Genomic DNA, 13467 nt, shown 5'->3' with positions numbered 1-13467 from the left:
CACCGGCGCCAGGCCGCGGCTCCGCTGGACGGTCGCCAGCCGGACCAGCGCGCCACATTATGCGTCATTATCGCGGGGGCAGGTTTTGTCGCTGATCAATGCGCGCCCTGCGGAGAATAGATAATTCGCTGCCGAGGCAAGCGCGCGACAGCCACGGCCAATCTGTAGGTGGGATTTCATTTGGCGCGCTTGTTAGGGCGTCTGACGCGCTCTGTCGGTCTGGCGGCAGAGGCGGGATGCCGCTCTGAGCCAGCGGCGGAGGGCCTGAGGTGATTGGGGTGGACAGTGGAAGACGCCGCCGCCCGCTGAGCGAGTTGGCCAGGCTTTAACGAGCAAAGTTGAGCCGTTCCAGCCCGTTCCATACCCAGAGAAGTTTAGCCGCCCAAACGGAGTGTATTCTTGGAATGAGCGTGGAAAATATGCTAGCGTCTCGCTGGAGAGCAACGAACAACGCTCTGAGCCATCATAACGAGCGAAGTTTGCATCGGAGTGCTGCTTCACTTGATCAGGTCTGGAACGCGAGCATATTGCTCACTTGGAACTAATCGCGTGGCAATAAAATCGCGCCTACTAAGTTGATCTAGATCCAGCTTTTGTTTTAAAAAAGGAATTCATCCGCAGCGCGACCGGTTGTTTATACTCGCCAAGGCTGAAGTGCGGGCTCTTAAAACGTCTCGTTCGCACGACCAGGTTCTATCCCTTTAGACACTTTAGATGCTTTAGAGAGCTTGTCACAATTCAACCTTCATCGCTACACGCAGCAACATAAGCTATGGTGGCTTTTTCCCAGACGTTTGCAGTGAATTTCATCACGTTTGGTTACGACAGCGTTTTTCAATACTGACCTTTTGGTGGGATTCAACCTCAATTGTATCATGTATTGTGTCAATTGCATCAATTGTAGCACGCGCTACGTTGTCCACAGTCCTAAATGGCCCCTTCGCTTATTAGTTTTGCTCCTCGATTCCTCCTCATGCGTGGGTCACGTGCCAGTCCTCATGTAGCAAACATGCATGGAGAAACTCAAACAGCATCTCAACCGCGCGAGAAGCTGCTGCAGAAGAGAACTGCATAAGCGGCTACATCGTCAATTCACATTTGCACACTTCGAGTGACATTCCAGGCCATGGCACATGGCATCCATAATTCAGCAGAGCCTCGCCGGGCGAAGCGACACGCCGCGCCGCCGCGCCGCCGCCGCTGCCAGAGTGCTCGGGCCGGTCCAGGCCGGGACGGGCGGACGCTCAGTCGCGGCCGAAGGCGCGCTGCCGGATCCAGTCCACGTACATGGCCACCCTCGTGTACACGCCCGGAAAGGTCGGATGTCCGCAGCCGACGCCCGTCGACACGATGCCCACCAGCTGAACTCGACCGGACGCCGGGTCACGGAAGGTCATGGGTCCGCCGGAGTCGCCCTGCAACCAGGGCGGCCGGGTCAGACGCTGCCGGGGAATGCGGAGGGCGATATGAAGGGAAAGAGGGAAGGGAGAGTGAGGGAGATAAACAGCGAGGGTAAAAACGAGAGAAAAAGAACACACAGAGAGAGATTTGTAGCTATAATGTATATATATATATATATATATATATATATATATATATATATATATATATAGGTAAAAAGGGAGGGAGAGTGGGAGAGAGAAAGAGAGAGAGAGAGAGAGAGAGAGAGAGAGAGAGAGAGAGAGAGAGAGAGAGAGAGAGAGAGAGAGAGGAGACGAGAGAGCGAGAGAGAGAGAGAGAGAGAGAGAGAGAGAGAGAGAGAGAGAGAGAGAGAGAGAGAGAGAGAGAGAGAGAGAGAGAGGCCGTGGTCGGATGTCCGCTAAGTCGTCCGTCATGTCGGCACATCCGACCGCTAGGATACTCGATCTTTGCCGATCCATGGCGGCGTCTGGCAGCTCCGAAGACAAAATGTATGCACATAAATGCATGAAGTACAATTTCTGGAAAGTTGATGGTTTTCTTTTTTCAAAGTCACTTTACACGGACAAAATTTAGCACTTAGTAAGGCGGCGACAGCTGTTTGTGGGTGCATGAGAAATGGCACAGTCCAAGCAATGCGACCAGCAGTCGGCCGTCCAGCAGGTACCGCAATTACGAAGCCACTGCTGAGCCCAGCAAGATTCCCACCCCGCTCCAAACCTGGCAAGAGTCCCTGCCGTGGCCCGTTGTGTCGTGGGCGCAGATCTTGGTGTCGCCGAACCCTGGGGCGAAGTCCTGCTGGAAGTTGTTGCCCAGCGTCCTGTAGTGAGCTTCGCAAGTAGCCGTATCGACCAGCGGCAGACGCACTTCCTGCAGAACGGCCGACGACTCGCCGCCTGCAAAACAGTAGTCCTGCGCTGCCAGCGTTGTCAAAACACCATTGTCTGTGTTCGAGATTGTGGAAGTTTTCGCGTCAGGTGCAACCAACATGGATGAAGTGATAGGACAGCAGCGTGCTGTATGAGGTAATAGTTGTTGCATAAGACGAGATGATATCAGGATAATAGATGATAGCTGGGTTATCTAACGACGCATTCAACGTTTTCGCTTATTTAGCGGCAACATGTCTCACGCCGCTCGCCGCTGGCGCTGTGCCGCATGGGAAGCACGGCTCATTGAGTATCGGGCTTTCCGTGCCATTCATCATGCATATGAGCCTCGAGATAGACGATGAAAATGAACGAGTTATCTGGTGAGCCGCAGTCTGGGTGAATCGTAAAGCCGATCAGAGCTGAAACCGTTTAGCTTGGAGCGGGCTGTCGGTTCCTGTATTTATGGCTAAGGCCAGCCATAAAATGAATTACGAGTGGTTTAAGGCGCAGGGCACGTCGCGGTAATATAATTCGGATTGGGTCGTTCGGGTGCAATCAGCTGAAGTCTGGCCTAGTTTACTTCGAGAGTCAAAGTCCATTGTGCGGATGTTTTGAAACCTGTGCCGTGCCGTAGATGCACTGCGACCAAATGCATGCAAGCGAAAGCAAATAAATCCCGAGCAAACATTGAAATGAACTTGATTTGGGAAAAGCCAAACATTCTTCAGGAAAACACGGAGCGGCAAAACACGGCGACGAGCTGAAAACTGGGACCTCCATCTCACCGTACAGGACTTGTGGCGCCAGTTCCGATCAACCGAGCACAGTCTGGCTGTGATCATGTGACGCGGCCTCCGCACCGCAGTGTCGGCCACTCACCGAAGTCGGTGTGGCCCCAGCCGGCCAGGGACGTCCACTGGCCGGTGAGGTTGACCCCGGCTGGCGGCAGGCACACGGGCCTCACGAGCGGCCCCAGTCGCGCCGCAGTGCTCAGGCGCAGCAGCGCCAGGTCGTTGTGCTTGCGGTAGTGCTCGTACGCCGGATGCAGGTAGATGCGATCCACCAGCAGATCCTGGTGCGCCGCGTCCGTGTCGTAGTGCAGGTCAAAGTCGCCAACGCGCACCAGCAGGCGGTTCCTGGCGGGAGGGTACGCGCCGGCCGTGATCGCCAGTCGCTGCTGGGCTCGGCTCCTGCGTGTGCAAAGGCAGGGTCTCGGGATGGTCTCCGGGGTCAGGTGACCGGCCATACGTCACCTCCTACTGTGTCAACAGGTCATCCCCGGCCCGTAACAATCTGTGTGTTCTGTGTGTTCGTCTTTAGGCCAGCGAATGTGCCTATGCTATGATGGCACAAACGAAGATAGCCAGATCACTGTGCACTGCGCAAGGGCAGAGAGAAGTTCCTTGTTGTGCGCTTTGGCACGTACGAGCCGCGCTTTCATGCTCGACACGCCCGAAACAAGGTCAGGTGCCCTTCTGACGACGGGCAGGGCCTGCAGGTCCCCAATTTAATACACACCTCATTAGAATGCATGGCCGCAGGGATGGAGACGCGCGGACGCGACCGTACGCGATCACACCGGCTTAGCCGCCTCGGCCGTCCCGCCGGCAGAGCCCAGGCCTCGGCACGCACGCCTGGGCGGTTTTGATATGCATTGAATACGCAAAGCGACTCGGAGATGGGCTCGGAGGCGACAGGGCGGAGCGAGAGGGCTGCTGGAGGGTGGTGACGCCACTCGAGCAGACAAGCCTGCGGCAGTGTGACAGGTTCGAGCCTGTTAGCTTTGCGACTCAGGCGTCGTGCGCATGCGTCCTTTTCCTTCCTATCTCGCCGGCGGCCCACGTCATGATCCCCTTATCTCCTTGGCTTACGCGACCAATTACGTGTTTCTGCCGGAGCTGAGCGCCGTATGTGCGTAATTCTGTCCCCGCTCCCGTCAGCATCCCGCATCTCTGCCGCATCGCTTCCGTCGAACCTCCACCTCTCTCCTCGTCACTGTCTGGTCACTGTCAAATGAGGGCCGTCCATGGAGGCACAGTAACGTTTCAGTTACCACCGGGAACCCGGGGGTCCACATCGCGGACCCAGGGCCCCACTTCGTCACTGAAGGCGATTTGACTTAGAATTCGGTGAGCTTTTTGGGCTCTGGTTCCCATTTTGATGTCTTGGAGAACCATTTTGCATGTTTTAGAAACCCCGCGGACGTCTTAAAACCAGGCGTTGACCGGTATATTCAACGGCACACTACTGACAAAGGTAGGACAAATTTACCCCCTTCCCCCACCCCTCTCTCTGCTCACTTCAAGAACGGCCGGGCCGAATTCAAAAGTTTAAATAGTACTCAGCAGCGACGTGGCGTGCGGTCAAACAGATACCTCAAAACAGACCTACGCCTCTCCGCTGCCCCGTCAGAGCGTCAACGCGGCAGACCTGAGCCTCGTCGCTGCTGTGGGCCCGTGCACATCTGGGCTCGGCCAATGTGCTTTGTGATGCATTTCAAGCCACTAATCAGTCATTGCCACAGGTAGCTACTTGAAACGTAGTACAGGCAGTTCTCATACTCGTATTCAGGCTACCTTCCTCCATTATGTGATAATTTTTAGTCTAAGGTCAAACATTTTTAGCGTGGATTTTACAAATAGCTTTATACTTTGGCATGCCAACATTTCAATGTGTAACATCGAAACAACACAACCGGGCGTGCCGCTTGGGAACTAATTGGCTCTTAAAACCCGTTCACGGACGTTGGAAATATTTTTCCGTTTCAGTCATATACCAATATGCGTACAGCAATGCACTTTTGCCAAAAGACAGCAAACATGACGTTACTCTGACGTCACTCGCGCTCGATCTGCCGCGGCCCTACAGTTGTTATTTTGGCCTAAAGCATATAGTGTGTCCATTAACAGCTGCTACAAATTTCGCGCCGGTTCTCGGCGCCTTTCTGAGATATCTCGAACATTCGATGGGAGGCGTGAATTTGATCACGCTGCTCCAGGCTAATGCTTGGTTAAGCTGCAAATAGGCACTGAGGTCTTCGGTCCAGGAGGCCCCATTACTTCCAGGCGGAGTGGGTTGGGGAATGGTCCCAAAAGTCCTTGGCTACACCACTCTCGTGGTTCCACATTACAGAATTATCACATAACACGCTTTTCCATGAAGTTACGTTTGTCCATGATCTGCAGCATGTTCAACTGGTTCACAAAATCCCACGTTTTTTTAAAGAAAGTTGCTATATCTTAAACAACATTAGTACTGATCAGGCGTAACAGCTTCTCATAAAAATGCTGCCCTCACGCCGACACCGCAAGACGGAGCAGGAATCTTTCACCAGTAAGTCTTCGTCAGAGAAGGCTTCTGAACGCATCGCGTGGCATTGTGCGCCTTTTCCTTCGATTTGGGCTGCGGGCCGGTGCGAGAAAGGCGCGGCGCCAGCATATCAATGCCGTTCCCAAGCACCAGGAAACAATCAGCAATCAAGAACAACAGGGCCGGCCGGCGTAGTGTCATCATCCGGCTTCGCACGCGCGGCCGACGGCGGGGCCTCACGCATACAAAGCTGCTGCACTCACTTCTGGAACTGGCCGAGGCAGTGGGCGGCCGTAGCAACGAACCGCTCGTTCAACAGAGCGCCGCCGCAGAACCAGCTGATGCGGCTCGGCCGCTGCTCGCCGATCAGCGCCTGTCGGGCGATGGGGGGGGGGGGGGACAAGTGTGAGAGCGGTGCGGCTGGAAGATGAGAGCTACGCCGCAGCTGCGCGCCGGACTGCCGTCTCCTCTCGTGGCCAGCCGCCGTAAATCACGGTCGGCCTAACGGCTTTGTGGTTCGAGATGTATGTTGGCGGCAGCGTTTTCAATCAGCAGTCGGACGTCGGGGCAGGAGAAAAGCGCCGTGAAATGGCTGGGTTTAGAATCGTTGCTTCGGTTGAGAACGTTGACAAGTTTCGTGAGGAGGCTACCGTCGTTGTCCGGGTACAGCGCGGTCGGATTGCAAGACGACTGCTGCGCTCGACATGCGGCAAGTGAGCAAAAAACGTGATGTCCAAAAGCAATTTAATCTCTGAACTTCTTCGAGTTGTTTGTGTTGCACGGCTCCACCAGCCGTCCAAAAACGTCGCAGGCCGGTCGACACGCTCGAGCGTCTTATTGTAATCTTACCAGAGACAGCGATTGATCGCGCTCATTATTTCTGTTGGCAACCACAACACGGGGTCTTAGGCTTGAGGTTGGCACAGCTGTAGCATCAGAGCGTGAGTGGATGCCGGGGGTGGCATTTAAATTTTGACCGGCAAAATTAAGGCTGAGAATGTGATGTTAACGTGGTGGATAACAAAACAGCTTTAAAACCAGCTTAAAAGAGCTTGCAATGCCAACAACACGTGTAGCTATTGTGCTGTGAACGTAATTAATCGGAAAATTCGAAAAAGATCAGATTAATGGGGTGTCCAGCGATGCTTGAAGCCGTATGGTTACGTCAGCACCACCGTTATCCCCAAGAAGCTATTGCATAACATATTGTAAACTACAGTATTTATAAGTGATATTATGTAACTAACTGAAATAATAACTGAAAGGACCTGGGAATGAATTAAGGATAAATAAACCCAAACGAACAGAGCAGAGCGTCAGGAGAATCTCTGACGTGCTTTGCCGGCTGTGACGATCTGTGCACAGCCACTATTCGACGTGGCACGCATCAGAAGTCCGACAGTCGGTGCAACTTACGATCCACGGCCAGCGACCGATGATGGCGTCCTGGCCTCCGGTGATGAACTGCACCTCGCCCAGCTGCTGGCTCACGCGCCGGCGGTACTCCTCCGAGAAGATCCCGAACGGGTCGTGTAGCGCTCGTCCGCCGGCACGGCGCGACGCCCCGCCGGCCGCGGGCGGCGGCTCCGTGTACGGCGCGAAGTCGGGGTCGTACTCGGCCGTGTCGTACTGACGAGCGTCGAAGCGGTCGAAGATGTGGTCGGGCGGCGAGGCGTGGGAGCGGTCGAGTGCCCGCCGCCGCCGCCGCCGCCGCAGCTCCAGCTCGTCGAAGTCGGCGCGCACCGTCGGGGTGACGAGGCCGCAGTCTGGCGGCGGGCAGCGGCGGGTCAGGGGTAGGAGGGCGGGCAGCCGCAGGTCAGCGGCAGGACGTCATGCCACCTGCCGTGTGACATGGCGCCAGTTTGGCGGCGAGCAGCCGCAGGTCAGGGGCAGGACGTCATGTAACCGGCCGTGTCGGCATCCACCCAGTCTACCCTCTCTAGTCTATACCCAGAGCCAGCTCAGCTAGCCAGGTAGAAGTTAGCGATCTGGGTAATTCGTCAAAGCCAGCATCATATTCCAAAGCAGGGGCGACGCTTGATGACTGTGACTGGAAAGACAGAGTGTCATGCAAGCCTAAATGTAGGTTACAGTTGCACAGCGCACTGTCAAAGGCGATGTTCATGTAGAGAGTAAATTTTGCGTTGAAATTGCCTGACTGAGCTTGAGGCGCTGAGTGCGAGCGTTAGCGTTACGACGTTTAGTCATATCTAATGTTTCTTTTATTTGAAATTAATGATGCGCCTTTCCTTCCGCTTAAATTTTGCATGCATCTTCACCGCGCTCCTAGCCTTACTTAAAGTTTTACCATGGCACAGGAAGTGGGCGGCTGGGAGGGAACTGGGATGAAACCCTCATGCAACTCTAGACAGGTTCAACCTCTGGAATAAATCGCATAGCCCTCTACCTTACTCCTTGAACAATGGCTAATTACATTGTCCCAAGCTTTCCTAGGTTCCTGTGCTCCACCGTTGCCCATCGTTCTCCGGTGAGAAATTAATTGTTTTAGCTTATGTTGTCGCCCACCAGATGGCCGTCCTTGACTATCGTTATAGCCGCAGCCTAGCGTAGATAAAATTAAGCCAGCTTTGTGCATTCCTTCCCAGGACTCGAGCTAGGGATGCCCAATGAATCAACAGGTTTACCATTATGGTCTTGCCCATGGTCAGAAATTTGAACAATAGTTTAATCCGCCTCCCCCCCCCCCCCTCCCCGAAGCGTCATGAGAGATTTCGGCGCTGATTGACCTTGTTAAACCCAATAACGACAGCCGCGGTCAGAGCAATGGTAGCTTATATTCAAAGGCAGACAGCAGCAGCCATCGCAACGCAGTCGTCCTTTTCTCGAACGCACAAATAAGCAAAACAAAAATACTGCTGACATTCAGGGCAGAGGCAAAGATGGTTTGACGGTTTCAGCCAGCTCGACTCCTCTGCACACGCTGCCAATGCGTACTAATTGTTCCAGGGCGCATCACGACAATCCAGCCTGCCTTTAGCCCAGTTCGCCAGCTGCGAGAGAACTCATGTGGAGGCTGTCACTGGTGTAGCCGCGACTTGCCTGTAACATGTAGGTGCCTTTTCCTGCTCACACGCGCTTGAGAAGTTCAGCCAGCAACTGAACACCGGTAGGTGTCTTACATCACGCCAGACTAAAGCCCACCACATCACCTGTCTCACATCACGCCAGACTAAAGCCCACCACATCACCTGTCTCACATCACGCCAGACTAAAGCCCACCACATCACCTGTCTCACATCACGCCAGACTGAAGCCCACCACATCACCTGTCTCACATCACGCCAGACTAAAGCCCACCACACCACCTGTCTCACATCACGCACAGACTAAAGCCACCACATCACCTGTCTCACATCCACGCCAGACTAAAGCCCAACCACATCACCTGTCTCACATCACGCCAGGCTGAAGCCCACCACATCACTTGTCTCACATCACGCCAGACTGAAGCCCACCACATCACCTGTCTCACATCACGCCAGACTAAAGCCCACCACATCACCTGCCTCACATCACGCCAGACTAGAGCCTACCACATCACCTGTCCCGCATCACGCCAGACTGAAGCCCACCACATCCCCTGTCTCACATCACGCCAGACTAGAGCCCACCACATCACCTGCCTCTCTGCAGCTTACACGTACTACAACTCACCTTAGTTTGGAAATAGCATTTTTTCCAGATGCACCCAGGCGCACGTAGATGCTTAGCATAACTCGTATTACTTCACTTTGGTTGTCAAAGTCGGCACAACTCTCTGTAATTCCATTTGTCCTAAACGTTTGCAAGAAAGTTAAGAAGCCCTGGGAGTTACCACTATTGGGATAGCATCTCAGTTTGGGCAGAACTATGAGTACCCTTAGGGAATGAATAGCTTATTGGGTTGGATACAGATTTGGTGAAAGCTAAGTGTAGGGGCACGGCTAATGGCAATGCGTTTAAGAAATGTCGGGCTGATTTCTCACAATACCATACAGAGTTAAAGGCTACAGTTTTTTTAGTAATGACTAGCTCTATGCACACTGCTTTTGCAATGATAAAAGCAAAAGAGCAGGTTGGGTTATACACTTTCCAGAAACTCTTGCCCAATTTAGCACGTAAGAAACACGCATACGAGTGGGTAACGGGTGGATCAAACTGATAAGGAAAACATAGACGGTGTTGTGGATACAGTCCCATGGGAAGAGCTATGGTTTGAATAAAGGAATTTTGATCTGTGAAGGCCTCTACCCTAAATGCAAATGATTCAGTGTGAAGCAGGCATTAACCCACGCTCAGGTGGGGAAAATTTGACCTTCGATTGTGTTTTCCAGAATCGTCCACGCCAAACCTTATAAGGCTATAACCAATCAAAAAATCGATTGGCATAAAAGCACCTTAAAAGCTCTTTGAACTATGGTAGGACAGAGTCAGTCCATGACTGTTAGCTGAGGCAACCCTCCGCCCCCCCCCCCTCCCCCCCAAAAAAACAACTAAATCACTCTTGTACTGCGGAGCTGGACAAAAAGGGTAGTTTCCGACGCTCACTTTGAATATCATAATCACGGGAATATCAGGCTTACTACATCCATCAGACATCCTATTTAATTGTTATGAAGGTCAGGGGAGGTCACTGGCCTGAAATGACCCGAGAAAACCTTTGGGTTTTGGAAACAACCACCAATCGCAGTCTTTCATGCTAATCTGACTCAAAGATAAAACCAATCTTGCGGGCTTTTGGTATTCTTGGCCTTTTGAAGGCCAAATAAGGTCACTGAACTGACATAATCACCTGTGACTTTTACTTAGAAGAGATATTTAGGTTACAGGTGGTTGCATGAGGGGGTCTGAGTACACCTTAGATATAAATCCGGTGTTTCGCCTCGTTTGACCTTACTTTGCCAGAACTTCACGGCCTAGTGACCTCAACATTTGGTGCAAGTTCACTTATGAGCCTGCGTGCCCAATCAAGCTAGTATTTCTGTCTCACTTAGCTTTTGAGGTATCACAGGGTCAAATTGCTCCCCAGCCCCTCCCACTCGAGTGCGTCGCGTTCAACCGGCCACCCGGGCGCGTGTAGAATTGATCACGGCACCAATGTGAACAATCAGACGCCCCCACCAGATTGCTGCCTTTGTATGAGCATTCGATGGTATTCAGTGGTCTTGGCAGGAATGACCTACCCTAGCATCGCCGTTGCATGGTCGAACACCGGGTGATTATTGCACGCCGCTATGCCGTGACTGCTACGCATTTGCTCCAAACTTAGCAACTTAGACTAGCAACAGTACATTTCTACCAAGAGCCATGGGAACACAACAGATAAATGACACTGACTTAAATATTTTTTTTAAATAAGCAGTTCTGAACCCTTGCCTTCCCACCATAGACTTGCTCATCTCTCATCTATGGCTGGAGACATCATGGGTGTAATCTTGGTTTCACATAAATGCAGGTTTTTCCCTGCCCTGAAAGCACACAGTTTCCGAGGCAGTGCATGGCTGTAATGTAGGTGCATACGCAGAATTTTGCAACGTTAAGCACAACTAACTTTTTTACTGGAATCCCAGCTAGGCACATTAAATCTCTAGCAATCAACACTTCACGTTCATGATTTATTTAGGTTTACGTGTCTATCTCGAATATTACATAATCAACGATTAGTCACGCACGTACCCACGCCTTACATAAAGAACAGCTGACGCCACGTTCTAACAACTTAGATAGGGGAGCACATTCTCCCGGTCATTACTACTACTAAGCTCCTGCTATTAAGAGATTTATCGAACCTTACCCAAGACACTCCGATTCCGTTTATTACTTGAGTGAGGCGAAATATGTGATCTCAACAAGGTCACCAATCAAACCCATGTCATCAAATCAAATGTCATCATCAGGTCATGAAAAACTGAAATGTCAACACTTTTGCACTGCATCGTTCAGCTGACGGGGACACAGCGTTTTAGCCTTGTGCTGCAATGTACACACTTGTCTTCCATAGGATCGATGTTCAAGCAAAGCTTTACTTGAATATCGCATCACAAAGAGTGAACGACAGCCAAAAAACGGACCCGCGCCAATCGGGAGTACCTGCCTCTTGTTTCCCATTTATTTACACCACGTTTTTAGAGGCGCCCATTCCCGCCGCGGTACATCAACATCATTGATTTTGCCCTCGCCTTGTGCCGCTGACCATACCACCAGCCGACCAGCGTCAGCTGCCCTCCGAGTGCGTCAGTTTTAGCCCGACTGTGAGCATTCCCACGGCCTACAAGCCATCTGACGCTGCGCGCGCGGAAGCTTATGCAGTCCTTTGTTGATTATTCGAATTAGGGCCCTTTGTCTGTCGGTCGAGCGAGCTGTTTGCACAGGCATTCTCGTGCGGCAGTGCCGCGGCGCTGCCAGTCACGCATGAACCGCTCCACAAACAGGTTGCTCCGGGAAAACGCTTTGGGAAACGCCAGCCGAGCGCCGGCGAAGCGCAGAAAATGCAGATAATTGCAGGGCAGCCAGTCACCAGACGCACAGAAAACAACAATCGACGCAGAACAACGCTGGGAAACGTCGGCAGGGAGAGAAATGTACATCCGGAGGCAAGGGAAATAAAAGACGTGTCAGAACAGCAGCGGATAAGTCAGGACGACTTTGAGTCGTAGGCAGACTCACACTGTTAAACCAGTGAAGACGAAGACGATTCGCTATTTTCGCCTCATGTTTTGTTGCGAAAAGCTATATTATTTATACATGCGGGACAATTTTTGCCAGATTCACCTGACAAAGTAATCATTCTGTAATGAAGTTTTAAAGGAAGTATTCCAAACATTTATATGCTTCGCTCGTATTTGAATCACGTGCGTCCGAGTTCATAAGTTATAGCAGTTCCCCTGGAAATCTTTCTGAAGCATCGGAAGCTTTTTGTGGGGCTGACATCTCCTACGAGTCCTCTTCCGCCACGCCAATATCAGCTCCGAGCTTTGGGCTGTCTGTCGCAAAGGAGACGAGTTGGCGGCCATTGAGAGCAGCGCTGGCAGAGAGAAAGCAAAGTAATCACGCCAGATTGTGTTTTGCGGCAACTCGTTACTGATGATAAGACGGTTAGACGATGTGGCAGAGACCGGCTTTACACGGGGGCCTGCCCGTTTGTCGTGCGCAACTTTCGCCGTATGTGTGCGCAGAATTACACTTTTTCGTTCCAAGCAATGCGCTAGCGATTGTTGGCAAATATGTTGGGGCGTCAGCTGAACATTAACGTGAGCTGGAACTGCGACCCCAAGCAAAGCACGATGGAGCAAAGGCAATGGCGGTGTTTCGGATGAAAGACAGAACTCGTGAACACCCAATGCAAAAAGCCAACAGATTGGCGCTAACTTTCAGCACCACTTGGGCGATCAATGCCAGCACCGCGCTTGTCTCTTCAGTGCACGGAATGCAACATCTGGCACTAGTGGAGCACTTAGTGCAAACGCTTTCTGCTCATATCCATTGAACCCGAAATGCGCTTTTAGGATGTCCAACATTCCGGGTGATAATGGATACAAAGCCAACGCTGTTCGGCGTCGTAAAAACTAATGCACCAAACGAGCTGAGTTTGCAGTTTTGCTCATGTTCCATTAAAAAAAAACGATCTCCCATCCACCAAATGCCCCCCCCCCCCCCATAATGGCAGCGAATGACTGTAACGCCAGACGGGGGGCTGAATACCCATATCGCCAGCCTGACCAGTGTCTGCGCCACAAATCGCGTGGATCGCTATGAATCTTGTGTATGCCATACTCGATGACCTTCCGCGGGCCTTTCAGGTCACGCATGTGTGCGTTGTATGTGCATACACGACAGGCGTTCCATTTTGAGGCATGCCAGCACAGCA

General features: G+C 52.2%; 1 protein-coding gene across 1 annotated transcript in view; it reads right to left on the bottom strand.

Moving 5' to 3' along the window:
- Window positions 1-692: 692 nt before the first annotated feature.
- LOC119108421 (coagulation factor X) overlaps window positions 693-13467 on the bottom strand; it is a 20616-nt gene continuing 7841 nt past the window's right edge. Inside the window, exons 6-11 of the mRNA XM_037231992.1 lie at window positions 7173-7366; window positions 7017-7106; window positions 5864-5973; window positions 3171-3427; window positions 2140-2315; window positions 693-1415 (exon numbers count right to left, since the gene is read on the bottom strand). Coding sequence (XP_037087887.1) covers window positions 1245-1415; window positions 2140-2315; window positions 3171-3427; window positions 5864-5973; window positions 7017-7106; window positions 7173-7366 — 998 coding nt within the window. The 3' untranslated portion in view covers window positions 693-1244. The remainder of the gene's footprint in view (window positions 1416-2139; window positions 2316-3170; window positions 3428-5863; window positions 5974-7016; window positions 7107-7172; window positions 7367-13467) is intronic.

Source organism: Pollicipes pollicipes, unplaced genomic scaffold, assembly GCF_011947565.3.
Source record: "Pollicipes pollicipes isolate AB1234 unplaced genomic scaffold, Ppol_2.1 Scaffold_6686;HRSCAF=7923_pilon_pilon_pilon, whole genome shotgun sequence".
NCBI lineage: Eukaryota > Metazoa > Arthropoda > Thecostraca > Pollicipedomorpha > Pollicipedidae > Pollicipes > Pollicipes pollicipes.
The sequence above is the reverse complement of the archived record's forward strand: the minus strand, read 5'-3'. Positions and strand labels throughout refer to the sequence as shown.